Source organism: Pangasianodon hypophthalmus, chromosome 26, assembly GCF_027358585.1.
Source record: "Pangasianodon hypophthalmus isolate fPanHyp1 chromosome 26, fPanHyp1.pri, whole genome shotgun sequence".
Taxonomy (NCBI): Eukaryota; Metazoa; Chordata; class Actinopteri; order Siluriformes; family Pangasiidae; genus Pangasianodon; species Pangasianodon hypophthalmus.
The window spans coordinates 802621-824408 of record NC_069735.1 but is presented as its reverse complement, the minus strand read 5'-3'; the positions used below and the strand labels follow the sequence as shown (position 1 = coordinate 824408).

The window sequence follows — 21788 nt, the reverse complement described above, 5'->3', positions numbered from 1 at the left end:
ACGCATTGCTGTGTTCTGCTACGTTGTGTTATGCTACATTGTGCTATGCTACGTAGTGTTACGCTACGTTGTGTTATGCTATGTTCGTTGTTACGTTATATTGTGTTGCCTTTGTGTTATGGTACATTACGCCACGTTATGTTACATTATGTTATGTTACGTTTTGTAGTATTATGTTCCATTCTGTTCCATTACATTATGTTAAGTTACGTTATTTAACAATACGTTTCATCACGGTAGATTGTGTGGTTAGGTTACATTATGTTACACTACCTCGAATACCTTGTTTTTTTAGTGTATTTACAGCCAAAATATAAATTCCAGAATGACATAGTGTAGTTACATCACGCTGTCATACAGTGCAGCCGGAGTTAAGACCTTGTTTCCTGCTCGAGCTGAAATCACGCAGGAAAAATTAGCAAGACAAAAGTTCAGAATCATGCGTAAGTGCGACACACTGCTCTTCTCCTCAATCTGTAGTTACGTCTGAGGACCGAATACCAATGTGTGGTATTAAATCCCCACTATGCGCACATAACTCTGAATGTGACTGTTAGATTTGAAAATGTTTTATTGAAACGATATTATTGTTTACGCACTGCGGTTTAAATCTGTCGTTTTCTCGTCACCAGCTGAACCGGTCCACTCTAACACAAACCGGTATTAGTCTCTAGTCTAATCAGATTATTAAGCCTTGCAGATTATCCATTGTTTTGTATTACCTTGAAATGTTTGCACATTCTGTTAGCTGCTCTGCATCTAAATGTAAAATCGATGAATATTCATAAATATGCAAATCGAGCCTCGCTGCCCTCCCAAGCAGCCTAATATCACATTAGCTAAGCTCGCTAGTCGGCTAGTGTTAGTAAACTAGCTCGCATTTGGTCACAGCTTGCCTCGAGTTGTATTTCAGTATCTTAGCAAACAAAACTGAATATTCAAAATAATTTTTGTTCTTTTTTTTTTTTGAGTTCTGGTTTACTTTCTGCATGTCCCCAGTGGCCATCCTGCCAGTGGCCTGGAGATCAACTTGTCAGATATTTTTAATCATTATAAACAAATTCAATATTTTCCCTCATAAGTCTGTTATCAGATTAACCAGGACACTGTTGGCTCTCGGTGTGTGAAATGCTGTGACTCCGTGTTGAACTGCTTAGCGAGCCGTGAGGGGTGAAAGGGGAGGTGTGACAACCTCCTGCTGTGTAAACAATTCGCACTCTACATAAAGACGGCTGAGCACAGAAAAAATGGACAGTGACACTACAGCTTTCTTGATACCAAAAAAAATCTTCTACAAATGCATATATTTCCATCGGAATACAGAATCTTTCCTGAAGAAACAAAAGGCATAGTTCAATACTTAGACCCAGATATCATCTTTGAAAGTTGTTTTGCTCATTTTTAGTAATTAGTAATAGAGTTTAGCGAAGTATTGCCAATTTATCTCGTTTGAATAAACGCTGTATGAATCCTAATACTACTTCTTTGATTTACACCAAATTTGTTCGAGACTTTGAGCTTTTAAATTGTCCCTCATGCATATAATACAAGGCTAACATCTACTGGCCCTCGTTTGCACATGCACTCTTTCGTCTGGAGCTACAGTAAGTTGTCAATCAGTGTGAACAGGCAAATCAGAATGGTGTCATTTGATGTGTAAGCCATATGGACGGACATTTGGAGGCCCTCGAAGGCGTTTGTAGTCAGTAACACCAGGTCACGCAACAACTTCCACAACAGCAGAGGGCTTCTTCCTCTGAGCTCGCACTTCCTGTTCCTCAGTCCCTTCCTGATTTGAACTATTTGAGGACTCTTTCACACACTAGCTAACTGCGAAGTCTTGCCAATACTTTCATTGAGTAAGTTCTTAGCCATTGTTTGCACTGTTTTGTCACTGCTCTTTAGGATTTGTCCTTGGTGTGATGGTTATCTGGATTCTCCGTGCCATGGCTTCCTGCTTGGTTTTTGACTCTGATTTGGGTTGCTGTTTTGGACTTGTTGATAATCAAAAAATAGGCCGCTCTTTACCACTTTGAGTGTTGTTGCTACATAAAAATAATTTAAAAACAGCAGGGGGATGAACCTAACAGAGCGCCTACCATTTTGCAGACCTGCATGTACGAATGAGACGTAAGGAATTGCACAATCAATCCACGTTTCAGACAAACATTGCGATTATGAGCCCTAAAACAATTCCAGAAGAAGTCTTGGGTGTGGACTCATTCACAGTCCCTTGATAACTAATCACACACACACACCTTTAAATAACCTGCATGTTGTCCTGTTTAGTGCAAAATCTCAATCTTGCATTCTGCTGGTGATGATTCCTAGCATTTTGTTCTGATTGATATTCAGGTTTTGACTTAGTCCTGTATAGTTTATGAGTTTGCTCTAGGCTAGTGTACTCGATCTCCTGACCCTGCCTGTTTTTCACTCTCTGGAGAGTTCTCTGGATTGTCTGTTCATCTTTTAATATTTTCCATTTGCATCCAAACCCTGTGCGATCTCGACACTATCAATTTTTGCATGTAGTAAAGTAGTGAATATGTGCATATTGCATATTACAGTTTGAATATCAAGTAGATATCAGGTAGATGTGTTCATAAAAATAGAGTAAAGCTCTTAAGGAAATATAATGCTACTAACAACTTTAGGATTTACTATTTCTTGATTGCATGATTATATTACAGGGTTCCCCAATTTCTTTCCTGCAGCGCCTGATTCAGCACAGTTTAGAGATTTTCCTGCTCAAACACACCTGATTTCAACTCATCAGTTAAACACCAGGCTTAGTAGGTGTGTTATAGCAGACAAATCATCAGACTGTGTTCAAAGTGTATCAAGGTCTCCAGGACTGAAATTGGAAAACTGCTTTTGTATTGCTATTGTGTCAGTGCTGGCTAAAAGGGGTCTGATCGGTATGTTTCAGGATGTTTTTCCAATGTGGATCGGCATAATTCTTTTTAAATCAACGTGCTTTATATGACATATTTAAAAGGAATTTTATATAATTCATTATATGAAGAGCCTTTTCAATTTTGAGACAATTTTAGGACACTCACCTAACTTGTTTTGGTAATAAACACCTAATTCTGTCCTTTAAAATAAACAGCAACCATTGCATGAAGGGTCAGTGTGGAGGAGATGATGCTGCACGTTCTCACCAGCCCACTCGGTGAAAGCCCACTTAGTAAAAGCTAGTAAGTGTTATACAGGTTTTTATACTTAAAAGAATACAACTGTTTAAAGGGCTTTTGTTGACAAGAGTTTTACTTCACTTCCACTCATAAAATAAAGCTGTCTTCCTGCAATGACTTTCTGGAAGGATGACTTCAATCAATAGTTCCAAATAAAAAGTAAAGTACCCATTTATTATAGCTATATGGCCTTGTATCTACAATCATTGTCCCCTTTATCAGGTACTTTTACTCCATATGAGCACTTTATAGGTGCAGAGTTCTTGACTGAGCAAATCCATTGCTATTTTTTTTTCAGTGATGCTCTTTCCTGATAATTAACGGAAAGAGACCACCATAAATATCCAGATGATTATTAACAGAAAATGTGCATGGATAGATTTAAATTTTACACCTCCAATGTGGGCCAACAATGTAGGTGCTGCTCTTGATACACTTGTACCATCACTACACACAATACCATGCCATTAGCCAGTCAGTGTCACTGCTGTGTTGAGAATGGTCCACCAAGCAAATAATACTTTATCTGTTCAGTGTCAATTTGGTCATCAAAGTAGAGAGTAATATTATAAATATATTAAAAAAAATACTGTTCCATGTCCTTCCAGCACATTTTCCATGGAGTATTATTCCTTGACCAGCTTGTCTCTGTGACCAACAGTGATTGTGGAACTGTAATGGGGGGGGACTAAATTTGTTCTAGATAGCCAGGCCCCCCACTGAAGAATCTTGGGGAAGAGTTGTTGAAAAAGTTTTGCCATGCTGGGTAATAAACTGATGAATATGAACCAGGAACTTGATACACCTGAGAAATGTTTGGGATGGAAGGAGTAGGACCCACATGGGATCATAAATCTGTAAAGATCAGAATTGTTGTAACAGGATCAAGGTGTTAGCTTCAGGAGTAAGCTATGCTGGACTTATGTCGTAGGATCTCAGAGATCGAGATATTGCTATGGCTCATACCACAGTAGGCAAGAGAGCCAGTATAGCTGAAAGTTTTGAGGGATAAATTGAACAAGGGAAGGGGTGGATGGGAACAGGAGTTTGGATGAATAGAAGTGAGAGTGTCCCTGATCCTTCAGAGAGACAGAGCATCTGAAATCCTTAAAGGGATAGAGCTTCTGAGACCCTTCAGAGAGACAGATTGCCATCTTTCAGAGGGATAGAGCATCTGCAATCTTTCAAAGGGATAGAGCTTCTGAGACCCTTCAGAGAGACAGATTGCCATCTTTCAGAGGGACAGAGCAACTGCGATCCTTTACAGAGACAGAGCATCTGCAATCTTTCAAAGGGATAGAGCTTCTGAGATCCTTTGCAGAATTAGAGTGTCCACAGTCCTTCAGAGACAGCATCTATGATCCTGCAGAGACAGGGACTGCAGTTCTTCAGAGACAGGATGGGCTGCAAGTATGGAGAGATGGAATTACTTCCAAACACTGAGAGACAGAAGGGCTGTGAGAGACACAAGCACTGCAAATGATCCTATTGGACATGGATGCTAGAGGTGGGATGATGCCATTAGGGATGTTCAGTAAAGTAGAGAGCTTGACGTGCTGTGGCCTTGCTGGCGTGGCTACATACCTTGCATCAAAGATTTGCAATGCATGCAGTGTTTTTTTAATCTTAGTTAGCACTTCATTTAAAGTCAGTCAGATAACTACAGAAGTTGGAATCTCCAAAATAAAAACCCATTGATGTGGTTGTGTTTCTTACTTCTCAGGGTGGGCATTCCAGTAAACTGATATCATCTCACTGATGCATGCTGATAAAGGCCTTGTTATGTTTTCCTCTTGCAGTTCCCACGTAGAGCAATGCGTACTGCAGAGCAACACATTCTGCGCGAGGATATCAAACTGAGAAAACTGTGAGTGCCGATGGATCGAAAGCTCTTCATCTAATGCATCAATATCAATTTACGAGATAAGCAGGAAAACATTTAGTACTCGTGGAGCATTTGGTGTAGCTCTGTCATGTGGAAGGAGAGCAGTGGTAATTCATAGAACGTTAACTAGGAAGGTAGCGGACTTTCAGACGTGGTCTTTCTCTCACACTTCAGTTATTTCATAACTCCATTTTACCTGATAGAACTGACTCACTCATGATTTCAGAACATAGTTAGAGCTTGGTCATGGATCTCAGGACATGAAGTAATTGATATATTTTTATTTTTATTTTATACTGTCCTTATACCAGTGTAAGATTCAGTTTAACTGATGTACCAGTGTATGAGTAACATCTAGCTAGGACATATTAAATATGGAAATGCAGCTAATTACACACCTGACTGTAAAATTATAGAAATCCACACAAGTCGATACAAAAGCAAACAATTAAGGTAAGAGCTTTTTTGTGGTACTGTTTCTTTTACTATATACCTGTTGTCAGCTATAACAGACTTAAAATTCATGCAAATCTATTTCATTAATGTCAATATCTAGTGACTTGAATGAAATGAATAGATAGTTCTACAACAAAAATAAGCATTTTTAAATTTAGTATTCACTCAGTAATTGTACGTGTCATTCAAACTAGACAGAATAAACGGTTTGTCTACTCAGCAGGCTGATCACATATTTGTCTCACCACTCATTTGACTAGTACACGTAATGCCTTAGGACGTTTGATGTAATTACACTGAAGGCAAGTTAAAGTGAAAGTGAACAGGTACACTGCGGTAATTACATTGTATTTCCAAACTTTTTGCTGCTGATCACATCAGGAACGACTGTGGGGTATTTCGCGTTTGGTTCCTGTGATTGATATATGTAATGCCTTAGGATTTTTTTATTTAAGTACTTCTATATATAATAGACTTACTTAAAATAGAGTGAAACCCTGTGGCTGGTAAAATCCAGGTACCATTTTAGAGAAAAGGTGTATACATAACATCAAGTCTCAAGTCTCTTACAATGTGTAGCAAAGAAACACGCGAATTAACATTCAACTAATTCGCGCAATAATTAAATAAGGTGAAGCTAGATAGCAGAGCTGTCAGTTTCCTATAAAAGGTGCATTCGAATGTCAATTACATAAAATATTTCATATTTTAATGAATTTGTAATGAATTCATGAAATCCCAATGTGACAATATCAGCATTTTCTCATAAACCTTAATCGTAAATATTTATTTTTATGTATTTACCCTCTATAATATTTCCCTGTCACTGATATTAGCCTATTAACATTTTATTAGATTAGCCAGATTAATGAAATTAATCTAATTTCTAATTAATCTAATTTCATTAGATTAAAGATTGCCATCTTTAAGTCATTTTCATGCAAAATCACTAATTTTCCTATTCACTGTAAATGCTCACTACACAGAATTAGTAATAAAATAAAAATAAAAATAAAAATAAAAATCTGATGTGCAAAGAGAATTTGGCTGCAAAAAAATCATAATCAGATATTTTTAAAAAATCATAATTGGTGCACCTCTATTTTATTTGTATAGTTTTAGTTTATTTTGGGTTTTTTTGTAATGGAATGCGTTTTTAGGACGCTTGTATGTGACATTTTACTTTCTTTTGTGCCTTTAATATACATCTTTCACCCGGAAATGTGGATATAGTGTACTATGTACAATGTACTATGCTTTATAATGTACTGAGCTGAGACTTTACATGTGACTACTTATTTTTTGGTAAGACAGAAATGGCGATAATGTTGTTTACTTATACTTGTTTGGAAATATATTTTAAATGAATGTGTATGACTTTTAAATTAGCTTTTTTTTTTCAAGCAAAAACAGTGTAATGAGCCTTTGATGGATGATCATTATCCACTTTATCAAATAAACCTGTTAGGATCCCCTCAGTAAAATGCTAAATGTTTGCTAGAAATGGACACAGTTCATCAAATTGGGCTGCATCAAATTTGCATATTATTTGTTAAAATCATTTATTTGTGCACCTCCAGTACAAGTAAAAACAAACTCTGGTATGTGAGGAAAGATTTTCTGAATCCTTTATGAAATACTAAATTATTTACAAATGGAAATTATGGGAATATTGGACTTAAATTGCTCTTTAAACAAGTCTTCCTAGAGATGTTATTATCAGTTATATCATCACACCTACAGAACAACATATACTGAAAATAGCTGAGAAAGAAAAAACAAATTAATAATGTTCAAAAAACAGGTGCAAAATAAATATCCTCATGACAGTCCTGCAACTGCGTCTTTGTTCCTTGAATAAAAAGTGTCATATGTTACGTTAACATAAATATGTGGAACCATTCATTGTGACAAATGTGCAATAATCTGTAGATGCAGATGTTGCCAACTTAGTGACTAGTTAGACCAATCACTGAACACTATTGTTCTCAACGACCAATCACTGAACGCCATTGTTCTCAACGACCAATCACTGAACGCCATTGTTCTCAACGGCCAATCACTGAACGCCATTGTTCTCAACGGCCAATCACTGATCGCCATTGTTCTCAACGGCCAATCACTGAACGCCATTGTTCTCAACGGCCAATCACTGAACGCCATTGTTCTCAACGGCCAATCACTGAACGCCATTGTTCTCAACGGCCAATCACTGAACGCCATTGTTCTCAACGGCCAATCACTGAACGCCATTGTTCTCAACGGCCAATCACTGATCACCATTGTTCCTGACTACTAATCACTGATCACCATTGTTCCTGACTACTAATCACTGAACACTATTGTTTGTCCATTCCTTGTTCTTCATTTTTAATTCTCTTCTTGGTGATATTTACAGTAATAAAAGCGAGTAATTCCCTCAGTAACTGTTTCCTTAATGTCTATTTCCCAGCTCCTCTCTAACACTACTTCATTTTCTATATGTTCTTGATAGAAATTTTGTAAATATGTAAATAGTTTGTTGTTCTGTGACCAAAGATCACTTCTTTCTATAATAAGTAAGCTGTAATAATTATTTTCTGTTCTGTTAAAACGCTATTCTACTCTGTCTTCAGAAAATTTTCCTTCCCCATGCAACACCTTTTAATGTGCAAAAGATGATACGCATGACTGTTCCATGAATATGCAAATTACTCCATGATGTCATGTGCATTAGCGACTTCCCCCTGAATGGAGTCGGCATCACTGGTAGTCGCCTTTAGAGCACGGAAACTCCGTTACGTAGAATTTAAGACATGATTTTCAAAAGCAAACTCCACTCCACAAAGCAACATACACTTTTACTCCAGTGAATTGGAAAACCCAGCAGCGAATATCTGCACGTTCACTAACAAACACTTCAAATGAGCTTCTGTAGGCAGAGGATTATGTGTACTTGAGTTTTGTGTAAAAAGTGGCTCAGCTGCAAAATGAAAGGAGGGAGTGTTCGGTCGCAGGGGGAGCGTTGCTGAATGTTTTGAGTTGCACTGATGCGTCTTGGAGCACCTCTTAGTTTGATTATGATTCTCATGACTCCACTAAAGCGAGGCCCTAACGCGCCTGAGCCGTGATAGAGGACGTCATTTCAGGCAAATGAGGGAATAAATAAATCAGGCCCCCATGAATTATGAACGCCTTCGCATATATATATATCCAGCATAGCAAACATCCCTCCTCAAATTACAATCAGAGGAAAAAATATCACACCCTACGAGGTGTAGGGGATCGGTTTGTCATCGCACGTTGCACGAAAATGAATTTACAGCTAACACATTCGGCAGCGTAAAATGAAATTGGCAAAGCCGACATCACGCCATTAAAAACCTCACTACAAAGTCGTTATGAGTTTAAAGCACACTGAGGCTATTTCATCAGCATTTAAGAGAAGCAAATCGAGTAAAATGGCCGCATTAGTGTTCGTTTGAAGTCAGTTCAAGTTAAGCTGCTGATGAAACCGAGTGACATGGCAGCTGGCAAGACGCTGATGTACTTATGGGAGTATATTATGTGGCTCTATGTCACATTAGTGATATAATATGAAAAGAATAAGAATGCTATAGTGCAGGGGTATTCAGCTAACCTTTGTGAAGATCCAGCTACATAAAATTTCTTGCTTAATCATCAAGATAAGTAACTAGCAGGACTGAATTGCAACAACAGTAACACTTAACCTTTAGTGATTAGCTCATAATAAAATAAAAGTCTTATTAAATTTTGGTGGTTATGTTTTATTTCATAGTAGTGTTTCATGTTATAATTTTTGACTAGCTCCACAGACTCTGAACAGATGAGATACCTGTTTTGAAACTGAAGTGGAATATCTTCAAACATTCTGTTTTCTTTGTCATGTTTTATTCATAACTTCACTGATCAGACCAGGAAATGTAAATGGAAATTAAAAAAAAAAAGTCTACGACAATACTCCTTTCCGGATGAGCTGCCATCAGATTTGTATATTAATTTTAACATGTGGTTAGAGACAGGAGGCAAGTGTGTATGCTCAGCGTGTGTGTTTTATTAGGGGTAATCCACGAAAGTTTGCAGCGAAAGTCAATAAACAAGAACAATTCAAAAACAAATCAAAAACAGTAACATGGCAGTGTCAGAAAACCGAAAGAGATCGGGAACAGAAAAAAAAACAAGACTTCGAAACAATGTGCATTAAATAAATTAAAGGCTGAACATAGAACAGGTGAACACAATGTGGTAACAAACCAATGACACAACAGGGAGCAGAGTCATGACCAAAACTAAAACAAAGGCAAAGCATAAAGAAAAGCACATGGAGAACAACAGCAAGCAACGCTCACTACCGAGACTCGCCCTGAAAGGGGGGGAGGGGAATACGTGACAATAATATACTTAAATGTATGTGATTGGATGCAGGATCTGCTAAAGGATAAGGTTTAAAAAAAAACCTTTAGCTGGTGAACGATGGTCAGATGTTTTTTTTCATACGTTGGTCAGTTGCGTGCAGTATTTTTTAACACTATATGCCAGTTGATGACCCCGCTATAGCAGGTATTACAGATAGTGATAATCGAGGTGTAGATTTAGGACTGTATTCAGTTAGTAACGAGGAACTTCCAACACTAACAGAATTATCACTCATACCCTTGGTTCAACTTTTCCCTGACTTGTCTGTTTCTAAGACTGTCGAGCTTTTACACAGGTATTCCATCATACCCAGAGACACACACACAAGAGCAGCTGAATTTCCTGCAACAACTTGTTGCCAAAGACGACTTGCAACAAACAGATGAAAGAACGGGAAGCTGACAGGCAGCAGGACGTAGGACTGGCAACCTGACACAGTGTTTGGCACAGATGGCATCACCAATGCTGGGTATCTGTCAGAGATCTGAAACAGTGTCTAGTTAAATGTCACAAAGTTGCAGGGCTAAAACATGGCTAAAAAAATATCCAGCATTCGCATTCTCTCTTCACTCGCCAGTGTAAATATCTGATTTGTGTCAGCTATGATAAAATAGTTGATATTATGGGCCAGGATAAACTAGGCCAGACAAACACTGGGGTAGCTGGCACCACCCCCAAAACCGCCGGCCAGGAAGAAACACCTGTTCCTGAGTTTTATGGATCAGTTCCTCAGCCTCAATTTATTAGCCTCAATATTTAGTAGATCCGTCACAAAAAGGCACCTTTGTGCATAAAACGTTGAATAGACTCTGTTCTTGGTAATAGAGTCACACCTCAAAGAACCCTTTTTTGGCCAGTGATCCAATTTCAAGGGCTCAAAATTCTGGTGCATTTCCTGTAGTGATAATTAGTAGAAATTGGAGGCTTACCATTTTTTAAAAAGGAAGTTCACAGCACATGCACACCTCAGGTGACCCCCATGTGGGGTCCACTGCCTTTACTGGCCTTTGCACCAGTCTTGGCTTTCAGGACTACCCAAAAATATAGAATTTAGCTGCAAGATAGAACGTGGGGAAGATTTCGCAGCCAGAAAGTGAGTTATGGAACATCTTACCTTCTCAGCCATGGTCATGGCTGCACCTCCATGGACGCCCAGGATGGGCATGGCAGTCTGGGAAGAGACAAAGTCCAGCATCTGGGCGATAGCTTCCTGGTCAGTTCCGTCACCGTACACAAGGCCATGCAATCGCTGACGTGCCATGAGCTGGCACAGGTGGGTGAGCATGCTGCCTGGGTCCGTGTAGTTCACCTGCACAGCGAGCACACTGATGTCCAGTGGTGCTCCAATGCCTGGTGCTGGGCGCAATGCCCGTTCGGGGACACCACGAGTCTCGCCCAGGATCACCGCCACACTCAGAGAGGGTGCGCTCTCAGCTGCCTGAGACCAGCCCAGCAGAGCCCAGGCCATCAGTGCCAGGCGTACTGCGACTCCCATGATTCTCGGCTTCAGCCCCTGCCAAGAGAGAATGGACAACTTTACACCCAAGTGCTGGATGGATGGATGGATGGATGGATGGATGGTTGGCTAGCTGGCTGGCTGGATGGATGGAGGGATGGATAGGTAGATGGTTGGATGGATGGAGGGATGGACGGATAGATATACGTATTTTGAATGTGACATTAAAAGTTTACTGCAGTTTATTACAGTGGTGTAAACCAAGTGTTCATACATCATGGAGGAAAGGATGGATGGATGGATGGATGGATGAATGGTTTGATGGAGGATGGCCAGAAACACAGACATCCTTTGAGTGGATTTTAAAAGGTTTTGCAAATTATAGTGGTGTAAACCAAGTGTTAATATGTGATAGATGGATAGATAGTGGACGAATGGCACTGATGGCTGGCAAGAAGTATAGATGTCTGGCTGGTTGGTTGACCCGATGGAAGGAAGGAAGGAAGGATGGATGGATAGATAGAAGGATGGACAGATAGATAGACATCCTTTGAGTGTGATTTTAAAAGGTTTTGCAAATTACAGTGGTGTAAACCAAGTGTTAATATGTGATGGATAGATGGATGGATAGATAGTGGACGAATGGCACTGATGGCTGGCAAGAAGTATAGATGTCTGGCTGGTTGGTTGACCCAATGGAAGGAAGGAAGGAAGGATGGACAGATAGATAGAAGGATGGACAGATAGATAGATATCCTTTCAGTGTGACATTAAACAATTCTGCAAATTACAGTGAAGTAAAGGGTTAATGTATCAGAAACATATTTTGTCTCCGCTACGTTTTTATAGAGATAAAACAGTGCATCAACAAAAAAGGTAAAAGTGTCTAAAAGCTTCTGCTGATGTACGATGCACTCTTCTCATCTATCCATCACACAAAGCTGGTAGTTTTTAATTAGCCTAAACTGTTTAATGGGACAGCGGTTCACTTTCCACTAATTAACTAAGATGATTGAGTTACCTCAGGGCAGTCTGAGTGTATTTAAATGGCCTACTTAACTGACAAGTGTCATAAATAGTTTATAGCGGGATATGGCTAAATTTGTAGCCTCACGGATTCCATATGTCTTGCGTAGCTGTGTACTGAAGCGCAGTAATTATTCGTGGCACCACACACATAAGGGAAATGCATCATTACTTGATGACTGAGGAATAGCTTACACAGGGTTAAGTATAGAAATGCTGCCAGCAAAATAAACTGACTGAAGTACAGCACATGAGAGACTTAAAAATAGTGATTAGATTTTAAAAAGCAGCAATTATAGAGTACAAATGAGCAGAAAAATAATTAAAAACCCACTGAAGTGAAACTATAGATTTCTCAAAAGCTACAATGCACGACCTGGAAATACTTTGGAAAAAAAAAAAATCTGTCTAATATATCTTTCCATTCATTAATATTTAATATTTAATAAGTAAAAAAATAAACTAAGCTACGCAAATAAGAGGACATGGATGCCATTTATGCCTCGCTATCCCGAATCCTGACAGTAGGTAACATCTCTGAGAGTTCCTATGCAATTCGTGCAGACGTCATCAATCATCTTGCTCGTGTTCATGTAAGCTGAAATCATCACTGTAATGTTGTATATATTTTGGAAGTTTTAGACACTAAAAACCAATTCAGTGTCCAGTTGTTCTTCAGCAAGACAAAAAAAAAAATCAGGATGCTGGAGGACTTCACAGAGTTCTACAATATTCAACCATGACTGCAAATTCTTTGTCATCTCAGTGTAAGATTTAGTCAGGAAAGTATGTGTGAACTTTATATAACTATAGACTGCTCCAGGGACTGGCATTACAGGCACTAGAAACAGATCTAATGTCTGAATTGTTAAATAATTGAAGCTCTTTGTTAATAAGTGTGTGAATCTATCACCTGTACGTTCACAATCTGGTTCAGGCTGCGATTTCCAGTCATGCTCACTGTGAACGCAGGAAATAATGAACACAGTAGTGATGAACTGGGTGGTAGTGTCTGGATTAAAAAGATTCTTATTAACTCCAACTTTTCAAGAAGATTTCAGAACATTTCATTAATGTTTTACAATAAAAAAAAAACCACCATGTTAATCTGTATCTGTCGTCTGGTTGTTAAACAGACAACTACGAATAAAAAACAAAACAATAGCTCAGGCTTCTCCCAGACACCCAGGCTACACCAAAGTTGATTATTTCCCAACAACGCCATGTCCCGAAGTGATCTATTCCTCTTACCTCATAGCAATTTGCCAAGAATTTCTATTTTTTATTTATTAAAGAATGCCGCATCATACTTTTTATCCGTTTATAGTTACATTTAATGTCAGGGAAACAAGTTAGTTCCTGTTCTCACTTACGTTATAGCAGCTATAAACAATCGTTCCTTTACCAGGCTCTTAAAAGACAAAAAAAAGTCATTTTTATTAACCAGAAACCTCAAAACGTAAACCCCTCTGTCCTGAAAATGTCTTAAAACTTCCTGACTGTTACAAAGCGCTGACACTGGAGACTCCTTCCATAAATGTTAACTAAATGTCTCCTTACAGAAACCTTCACTGTATTAATGATTACACTTTCAAAAATATATGTATAACAACATCCGTTTGTTATTAGTGTCAGATTATGAGCAGTTCATTAGTCACTGTAAATGAGCTGTTACTATAGAAACGAAAACGTATTAGAACAAGCGTATTAACATAAACCTGTGAACTGAATTATAGCCAGAACTACTGTCATAGCTGCTGTTATAGAAAATTAATCCACACCTTCTGACCAATCACATTCGAGAACTGAGCATCACTGTGTTATAACAGGATTTATCACATAACCAATTTTCAGCACATACTTAAGTCACGTGCACTTTTTACTCACAAATTCCCCATTTAGTTTGATTTGGGTTATTGTAACATGAAACTGAACTAGTTTACTAGTTAACTTGTTATCGGTAATTGTATACTAACACCTAAAAATGACACAGTTGTCACTAATTCCCCCGCGCCCTTGTTTTCCCAGCGTGATGTGCGATGCTGTCGCTTGTTTCGTCGTGTATGATTTTGTTTGTTACTCCTGGTGTGTTCCACGATTGTGTCCATGTGTTCCGTGTTACACCTCTAATAAGTTCGTCTACGTATAATACCACTTCACTGTCTCTACGCGAAGTCTTTCCATCACTTTAATTACATTAAATCTGATCTTTGTTTTTTCAAAGATGTTTGTTTTCACTTTCCTGATTATGGATTATCCTTGTTTAATGCCGTCTGCCTGTTTCTTGACCTATACTATGGACACTGCTAATGATTTTCAGGTTGTGTCTAATAAAAAAAAAACATTTAATACGTTTACTGATTTGGCTGAATTCCGTCTAGGCACTGAGCTGAAGGTTAAAAGCCTTGCTGAAGGCCAAACAGTGGCACTCCTGGTAACTGCTGAGCTGTCACTGACCGGTACATATCCTTTCATGAGACTAATGACTTATCAGGATGCACACCAGAAGCACCGACAATTACCTACGAGGTTGCTGTGAACTGAATCCTAAACAGGCTGAATGATTCTCGCCCTGAATACTTTCTATACAATTCCACAACTTAGTGTGTCTCAGACTAATGAGTGATCCATTAGGTTCTACTTCTACCTACTGGCAAACAGCTTAGACATGTTAACAATAAAAAACACTTCAGGCCTGATGCAGTGTTTGCTCATTAATGCCAATCAAAGCAATTGCTTAATTGGTTTCTTCAGTGGTTGTTTATGGGGTTTAAAAGGTCTTCGTGCCTCGCTGGCCACAGCGGAAATACAGAGACACACACTTGTGCTCTGTAACGTTCTCATTTAGCTGGCCTAGCTAATGTCTGTAATTAAGCATGGATAGAAAGCAATCAGAGCCGCACCCTCAGGCGAGCCCGGAGTTGCTTTTAGCACTTATGGAAACTCTGCATCTCTCTCTTTTTATTCAATGAGTGTGTGCTTGTTGTTTAAAAGGAAGCTTCTGAGCTTCTGCGAATCCACAAATGAGGGTAATTGCCTAAAATGTGTGAGAGTGTAGTTCACAGAAAGCAGTTACGCTAAACCCTGTTTTGTGTTTACCCCCAACACCTGCTTGCAGAAACACCAGTCCTTCATATTCGAACATGCCTGTCTCACACACACACACACACACACACACACACACACACAGGTATCTTTTCCCCCGCATTAGGATTTCAGCAATGCAGCAGAGAGCTGCCTCCGTGCCAACGTGAGTAAACGTGTGTGTGAGCGTTCACGTGGGAGAGATTCAGAGCTCGACTCTGAGCGTACCTTGCAGTTCTTGTGACCTTTCATGAAGTCTGTGTTTCATAATTCAGAACCACAGTCTCTAGTTGCCAGTTAAACGTCTAATCTCCACTGAGATGAGCAGATTTACTGACCTTATGTTCAAATATTGTTTTTGGAAGTCCATTAGGTTAAGATGGTTTTACGATGATGATTTTCCACCCGATTTTGTTGCCACAGGAAAAATCACACATTGTATAATAATTCTTTGGTCGTGAGTTGAGATTGGCGTCTTACATACGTAACATAACATGTTGACAAGAAAGTTCTCACAGTGTCAGAAGTCTTACACCGCTAAGTTTTACGCATCATCTAAAATCCACCAATCGGAGGACGGAATAGGAGAGACGCCAAACTCACAGGACAGCTACAAATACGGTAATGTCGATGGCAAATCATAAAACAAACGGACAGAAAAAAATCTCCTTATCACCTCGAGCCAAATTTAAAGAGTCTGTGCGTTTATCCAAACCTGTTTTCTGCATGAACATAATCATTCTCTTTAAACACAGGTCTATCGTTAGAGGATCTTCATCGTGTAATCTGACATGGAGCATGCACGTTATCGTTATAGAATTTGGCCAGGATTTTATTAGCGATCTCATACAGTACTGAAATCATGCAGTCTGAACCCGGTGTAAGATGTGAACTAGTCTACATGTGCAGCACAAGGGGACCAAGGAATAACATTCAGTGAAAGACACTCGACCTTGGCATCAAGAACAATGTCATTGAACCTGGGTTCTTTTTCCTTTAAACCTTTGCATGTCATCTTATTGGCTTGTTTTAGTTTTACATTTACTTGTATCCATTTGCCAAGTACCTTTACCAGAGCAACAGTAAACAGGAGCAATGGAAGGATAAGGATGAGAACATTACGAACACATTTTGTAACATTTGACTGCAGCGGTCAATAAAATATCTGATCGGAGGAGAAACTCCGGTCTCTCTGTGGCATCAGACTCTGCTAAAAAAAACTGACATACACCACCAACATCCAACCAATCAGGACACACAGTTCTCTCAATCATGCTGCTTGTCGATTCAAAAAGCTTCTCGTCTTACATTAGCATTCAAGTGTTCTAGCCTCAGCAGTGGGATTTGGGGAAGTAGGTTTGGAAGAAGGGAACACTGGAAAACAAGGAATGTTTGTTTGAATTTTGAGTTTCATTCGTTTTCCACACATACGTCTAGTTGCATGTAGGAATTATAATCGATTCAAACACAGGATAAGCGTTCTGGCCGTATCGCATCGTACGCTTGCTCATTACACCGATAATATCTAAAACACACAGATCATTTTTATGTAAACATTTTGTTTTGAACGTTATTATAAGCGCCTGTCGTAAGAGGCGTGGCCACACATAGGTAGCTTGGTAGATCACATGACCACAAGGTGTCTGTCGTCCGTACCTGTGCTAGGAACTTGATAACGTCCTAAAACCCCTGAAAGTGTCACTATTCTGACTCATCCTTTTAAATATTTTATTGTTCTGAGTTTTAATCTTGTTTTCGTTTCGTCTGGAGATGACAGAAAGGAATGAGCGCTTTCCTCCTGAAGAAAAAGTGCAAACCCTCTTTTCCCACAGGATATAACATAATCTTCACTGACATGTCGGTTCAGACGGGATATATATTACCCGGGGTTATTTCTACTGCTCATTTTACAGAAGGTAAAATACAGTGTAAATCTTTCCAGACATGTGTATGCGCAGTCCATAAAAATGACTGACATGACGGGTTTCGGACTACAATCCCAGAGGTACTCTGGTAATAATCACATTACACACCTCTACATGGAAAACTAATCCAGTCCGAATAGGGCTTTAACTTTAACTTAAGCGCTAAAATCAGTGAGAACACCTTTAAACCTTTAAATCCAACAGCAACTTTCTGGCAGTTGGTATATTTCTAACTCGTAACCTTTTAGTCTATTACAGAACCTTAATCGCTTAGGTACCAGTTTCATTAACGAGTGATCTTTCCAAACAAGTTAGAGAAATGAAAGAATGAAGTTGCGTCAGCTGTCATGTCACAAAACACCTAATTATAATATGAAAATGAAGAGCTTCAGGGTCACACTACAATGACTTTTCAGTAATAAGTCTCCAGTTACACTGACTTGATGACTCCAAGTACTTAATGCACTTTATGTAAGTAAATAAAGCAGCGTGAAGGGCCAGTTACGTTTAAAAAAAAATGCTGACTGAATGGTGACAACAGCTAATGCATAGTCATTAATGATTAGTTTATGGCTTTGAGTAAGAAAGTTAAGCCCTATTCATACTGGATTACTTTTAAGCTTGGGTAATGTAATTATAACCGGTGTGTCTGTGGGATTTTAGTCCTGTCCGCTTAAAAGGACGTGTCAGAGAAGCAGCTTTTCTGAGGGATTTAGATAACATATTAAGTAAGTTCCAACGTAGGCGCTGACGATCGAAATACAGGCAGGGTGTCAGAAAAGTCAGGAACCAATGAGAGTAAAACTACACATACTTCATTTTATATTTATTATTTACAACATACGTATCCTTTACACGTTCACCCTTACGCGCTACGCATTTTATCACCCGCTGTATCATGTTTATATGGATTTCGCTCAACATATTCCCAATGTTTCCTGACTTTTCAGACACCCTGTAATCAGTTTGTGTTAATATGAGGTGTGTGTGGTACGCATAGACTATTCAGCACATCGTGAAGACACGCCCAGCTCTGTGATTTCTACAGAGATCAATTATCCCGTGCAAATCCATCTTAATCATTACAATCCTCTGGCAACGTTACTTCACAAACACGTGTCCGGAAATCTTATAGCACTCTTAAATCGAAGTGGTTATGTTTTATTTCATAATTTTGCACTTAGCGACCTTTAATATTTCCATTCGTCTTTAAACTTTCTGTTTTCATCATCGACTTTTTACAAGTCATGTCATCGGTTCGCTAATCAAACCAGAGACGGTAGCTAAAAGGAAAAAAGTCTGAGATAATGCTGACTTTTCTGACCTGATGTCTTTAGCGCTCTCGGTAGCTAGGCTCTGGTGCGATTCTGCTAAATAAGTTACGTAAATGCATGTGATTGGATAAAACTGAAAGATGAAGATGAAATACTTTGCTGGGTTCTCATCCAGACCTCGGTCCCCTGAAGTAAGGTAATGGAAACCAACCTTGAGATGGAGATATATACAGAGCCCCGAACATGACGTGCAGGTAAAAAAAAAAAAAAAAAAAAACAACATATCGTGGCCAGGAATTAAGAATTCGTTCCCACGACTTATTAATACGTGAGCATGTTTTATTAATTTGTTCCCTTGTTTAAGGTAAATCATGGCCACGTTTTATTTGTTTAAGGTAAATCATGGCCACGTTTTACCAATTCGTTCCCACAATTTCATAAATCCATCGTTCTTTTAAAACGAGGGAATGAATTAATAAAACATGCTCAGGTATTAATAAGTCGTGGGAACGAATTCTTAATGCATGGCCATGATATATTATATATATATTGATATATGTCATGTGTGGTGCTCCGTAAGATGGAGATAAGGAGGTCAATGATGGTGCATTAAACACCATACTGAGTATGTGAGTGTGTGTGTGGGAAGGGCGAGAGGCTGAGAGAGAGCTCCACATTGTCTTAAAATAAACACCTGTGTCAGGCTAAAACACACACACACACACACACACACACACACACACACACCAAGAGAACGAGATAGAAGCTAGTCATCTTTACTTGTTTCCCCTTAACCTCTGCATTCTGAGATGCTTCAGGCTCTATCAATCCTTCACAGATTCCTCAGAATGTGTTTGCGTCAAACTGATGAACACACACCCACCCACACACACACACACACACACACACACACACAGTGTATCCCTTCATATTTCTCCACAGGAAGAACCTTTTTCAGAACTAAGCCTGTTGAAAGGAAAATGTCAGAAAATGTGTTTGGCCAACGTGACTGCGCCCCAAAAACACAGCAAATCCCACTTCATTAACCTCTGCAGTGTAATAACGGCGCCCCCTGCTGGAGAGGAACACCATCAACCTTCATTCAACACCAAACTTACGATTCAGAACCTAAACGTGTCCCGTCGTTCAGGAAAACTCGTACTTCACACGACGCTTTGTGCTCGTTTTGTACACACTGGACATTTTCTGGACATTTGTGAATCTTTTGGAGCAGTGTAGGAGGAGTGTGTGAAGTTCCTCACACAGGAACTTCATCCTATTTCTGACTGTATGAAAGGACAAGCAGTTTGAGGTGTTTTTTTTTTTTCTCTGAGGGTTACCTCAGCTACTTTAGCTAGCAGGCTAAAATCAGAACGTTGAGGGTGAAGACACCGATACACGGCTCTCCTTTCACAGGAATGGCGACTAGAAAAATAAAATAATAATTCAAAACTCTGTCACGTCGACCAGAAACAGGAACAAACACCAAAAAAAACAAAAAACAGTGAGAGGAATGAGGAATGTTCCTGTTTGTTAGGAAGAGAGAAAATCCTGACAGGGATGAGACGGCGCGCGAGCCGCGATATTTCAAATTTAACCGCCGCTGTGTTGTGTTGTGTACTACATGTGTGTGTGTGTGTGTGTGTGTGTGTGGTATTCCCCTCACGCGCCGCGCTGTCTATGTAGGGCGCTCGCGCAGCAGGTGTTGCGCATCAACGGTCTGTCAGAATGCAAATTTAAATAACGTTATATTTAATAATGAATAATAATGCTAATAAATGCATTATTAATTCGTCCTCTCGTGCAAACGCGACACGCAAAGAAGTTACGAGTTACATGTTAAATATATATATATATTTTTTTTTAGATAAATAAATAAATAAACCACACATTTCTGTCAGGAAATTTGAGACAAAAATAATAATTCAAAAATAAAAATAAAAAAATATATATAAAACGACTTACCCGATGTCTTCTTTACACATTTCCAGCATTCTAATCGCTGATTATATCGTTCCCCATGTCGTGTCGTGTCGTTTTTATTGTATTTGTTTTCCCCGTTAAATCCGTTTAAGTTGCGGAGTCGCAGCGGCGGCGGTCCGCCGGCGTCCTTGTGTTTACCTTCATCACTGCTGAAGTGTGTGGGAGGAAAAACCAAACCTTTCACTCGTTTTTAGCACAAAGCACAAAGTGCACGCGATCCGGCGGGAATTTCTTTTCCTCTTTTCCTCTTTTCCTCTTTTTTTCAGAGTCGCGAGCGCATCGTTCCGCAGTGGAGCCGGTGGAACAGGTCCGCGTGCCTGCCGTTCCCGGTCCTCTGAGGTGGATATTCCGTCAACATCGCATCCTTCTTCTCTCTTTCTTTTTTCTTTTTTTTTTTTTTTTTTTGTCGGGAGGGGAGGACACACACTCTCACACACACACACACTCACACACGGACACACACACGGACACAAACGGCGCCGAATGCGCACGTGAGGAGAGCAGACAGTTACACAGCGCTGCACACGACGGCGCACATTCACGGTTTCGGTCGAAGCCTCGGTGACGGTCTCGAGCGCGTCCACGCGCCTGGACGCAGTGCCTCCCACGCGCACCAGCTGCACGGCTCAGTCCTCACACAGCGCGTTTAGGTTACAGGTACAGGTAGATAAACAAACAAACAAACAAACAAACAAATAAATAAATAAATAAACCCGAGCTGTCGTGCGCGCGCCGCCTAAACACGCTGCCTGCGTTTCTGTAAAAACCCGCCGGCGCTTCCGTCACGCCTTTAACCGCTTTAACTTTCCCGCCCTTTTATAATTACAGGTACAGAGTGCACGAGCGCTGATCCTCTCATTCTCTCTCTCTCTCTCTCTCTCTCTCTCTCTCTCTGTTCTCTCCATCGCTCACTACTTCTCTTTTTCTGTCACTGCCTCTACTCCCTCCCTCCCTCCATCTCTCTCTCTCTCTCTCTCCCTCTCTCTCTGTCTGTCTGTCTGTTCTCTCTCTCTTTTATTCTCTCTTTTTCTTTCTCTCTCTCTCTTTAATTCTCTCTCTGTCTGTTTCTCTCTGTCTTTTTTCGTT

The 21788-nt window shown here is 39.6% G+C and overlaps 1 protein-coding gene across 2 annotated transcripts in view; it reads right to left on the bottom strand.

The window, feature by feature from the left end:
- The window catches only part of grin2ab (glutamate receptor, ionotropic, N-methyl D-aspartate 2A, b), a 90655-nt gene extending 68993 nt beyond the window's left edge, over positions 1-21662 (bottom strand). The window contains exons 1-2 of one of the 2 annotated variants that reach the window (XM_026929322.3): positions 20685-21662; positions 11069-11467 (exon numbers count right to left, since the gene is read on the bottom strand). In XM_026929322.3, the coding sequence (XP_026785123.1) occupies positions 11069-11449 (381 nt within the window). In that variant the 5' untranslated portion in view covers positions 11450-11467; positions 20685-21662. The remainder of the gene's footprint in view (positions 1-11068; positions 11468-20684) is intronic. The other variant, XM_034300394.2, reaches the window with a different exon arrangement.
- Positions 21663-21788: the final 126 nt, after the last annotated feature.